Source organism: Otolemur garnettii, unplaced genomic scaffold, assembly GCF_000181295.1.
Source record: "Otolemur garnettii isolate 467f Iridium unplaced genomic scaffold, OtoGar3 scaffold00050, whole genome shotgun sequence".
NCBI classification, from domain to species: Eukaryota; Metazoa; Chordata; class Mammalia; order Primates; family Galagidae; genus Otolemur; species Otolemur garnettii.
The window spans coordinates 10,116,761-10,119,451 of record NW_003852445.1 but is presented as its reverse complement, the minus strand read 5'-3'; the positions used below and the strand labels follow the sequence as shown (position 1 = coordinate 10,119,451).

At 38.1% G+C, this 2,691-nt stretch overlaps 1 protein-coding gene across 4 annotated transcripts in view; it reads right to left on the bottom strand.

Moving 5' to 3' along the window:
• TUBGCP4 (tubulin gamma complex associated protein 4) overlaps window positions 1–2,691 on the bottom strand; it is a 38,059-nt gene that overhangs the window by 16,305 nt on the left and 19,063 nt on the right. For all 4 annotated transcript variants that reach the window (XM_003791767.3, XM_023514244.1, XM_023514245.1 and 1 more), the window contains exons 8-9: window positions 1,895–2,060; window positions 1,573–1,697 (exon numbers count right to left, since the gene is read on the bottom strand). In XM_003791767.3, the coding sequence (XP_003791815.1) occupies window positions 1,573–1,697; window positions 1,895–2,060 (291 nt within the window). The remainder of the gene's footprint in view (window positions 1–1,572; window positions 1,698–1,894; window positions 2,061–2,691) is intronic.

The window sequence follows — 2,691 nt, the reverse complement described above, 5'->3', positions numbered from 1 at the left end:
TATATATATATATACATATATATATATATATACCATAATTTCTTTATCCTTTTATCTGTTGATGGGACACTTAGGTTGATTCCAAATCTTGATTATAGTGAATGGTGCTGCAGTAAATATCAGAGTGGAGATTATCTTTTTGATATACTGAATTCCCATCCTTTAGACATAAACACAGCAGTGGGATTGCTGGGTCATATGGTAATTCTATTTTCAGTTCTTTGAGGAACCTCTATTCTGGTCTCTATACTGGTTGCGCTAATTTACATTTCCACCAACAGTATATAAGAGTTCCCCTTTCTCCCCATCTATTGAATACAGTAGATGCATTATCTTTAAGAGCCAACAAATTAAGATGACCATTATTACTTCTACTGTTTAACAGTTTATATAAACTATTACCCCAGCTGTTTAATGTAGTATTAAAAATCCTAGCCAACAACCTAAGAAAGTCAAGAAGTTTATAAGTTAGAAGGAAAGTTGTAAAACTCTCACTGGCAAATATGATCATCTATGAGAAACACCAATAGAATCAAACTATTAGAACTAAAAGAGTTTAATAAGATTATGTTTGTATAACCTACAAAACTTAAAACCACTGTTTTTCTATACAAGCAATAACCAAATAAAGATGTAGTTAAAAACCCTTAAGTATGTAAGAATTGTAAAAACCTTATTAAGTACTACAATACATCCAGAGAAGTTCATAAATTTTAAGTTTACAGCTTGAAGAATTTTTATAAATTGAACACACCTATATAACCAGCAACCAGCTTAAAAAACAGGATAAAGTGAACATCTCCAGCACCCCAAACCCCACTCACGCACCTTCCACTGACTGAAGGACAAACAATATCCTGACGTTGGGGACCAGATTAGCACCGCCTATTTTTGAACTTTATAGAAATCAGTTCATATAGCATGCATTTTTTTTGGAGACAGGGTCTCACTCTGTCATCTAGCCTAGAAGGCAGTGGCACCATTGTATTCACAGCAACCTCAAACTCCTGGGCTCAAGCAATCCCCCTACGTTAGCCTTCTGAGTTATAACAAAAATGACAGAAGAACAAAGAAATAAATTCAATGACAAAAAGATAAAAGGACCTGAGTGCTGGGATTACAAGCATGAGCCACCATGCCTGGCTGGAACAATATTTCTTCTGCTTTCCTCATAACATTATTGTGCACATAAATGATTATAAAGCCATACTAAAAGATAAAACAGACACTAAATTTAGTCAGAGTCAGTTGATTCCTTAGAGTTATTACAAACTACATCATAGAGAAATCCAAAATGCTGACTGTCAGAAATTAAACCAAGACTACCTTCCTTTACTCTGCTAATTCACTCATGAAAAAACACCTGTCAGATGAAAAAAGGCTAAGACATTTCTCTGTTGTTAAAAAACGGAGAGAATGCTTTCATTTTCCACTTCCTACCCTTCAATTCTCTCAATTCCCTCCAAGCTCAGCTCTAACAACATCAAGAAGAAACAAAAGTCAAATACTCAATTTCTGGGGAACTAGTCCTTTTCCTTCCTAAAAAAAGAGAAAAAAAGATGAAAGACAAACCTCAGCCACAGTGCTACGGATACGATCCACCACCTGCTCAAAATCCACCAAGCTGAAGAGCGGCTGCTGCTTGAGACGATGTAGCTCTGCAGCAAAAGTATCCTCTTGCTTCTTCAAAATGGATCCTGCAAAACAGGAAGGCACTGACAAAGGAGGGCAGTATGCCCAGGACAGCCAAGGTTTTCTGGAGAGAGCTAATCTCGGTGGGGCAGCAGCTTCACCTGCTTCTCAGACAACTCATTCTGACCAGGTGTGCTTTGGGCCACATGCTATTAAGTGAGAGCTTCTGAGAATGTGGTTCACTGGACAAGGAAATCTCTACCTTTTCTAGTCAGGTTCACATTTTGATTCTCAAACATCTGCACCGATTCTCCAACAAACAGGATTTTTTCAGCAACCCTCACTGGAATGTAGGATGGCAAAATCTCTACTCGTAGGGAAAACTGCTTTAGAGATGGTGCCAACATGTTCTCTTCCTCAATCAGGCGCTAGTCAAGGAAATCATTTATGTCAGAGATGAAGTATGCAGTAAGAAAAGAAAAACAAGAAAATAGTAACTTTCCCAACCCATGGTTTATATATTTTTTTCTTTTTGAGACACAATGCCTGGCTAATCTTCCTATTATTAGTAGAGATAGGGTTTCACTCTTACTCAGGCTCGTCTCGAACTCTTGAACTCAAGCAATCCACCCATCTTGGCCTCCAGAGTGCTGGGATTACAGGCATGAGCCATCATGCCTGGCCATAATTTATTTTTCCAGAAGCAGGGACTTTAGATCTGAAGTTGCATAATTCTTAAACCATCAGGACTAGACAAATGAATTTAATTTTCAGGCAGCAGAGTAGCATTCTGGAAATAACAGTGACTTTTAAACACTGGGATTTTAGTTTCATTGTGCCCTCACTACTTTGTAAAAACTTGTGCAATCAGTGTCCTTACTTGCATAATGAAAGGGGTAGTGTCTTTTTTTTCTCATGTTCTGTATATATGTCTGTATATACTGGTGCTCTTCAGGGCATTATCCCAGAGTCTTTTTTTTTTTTTTGAGACGGAGCCTCAAGCCATCCCCCTGGGTAGAGTGCCATGGCTTCACTGCTCACAGCAACCTCCAACTCCTG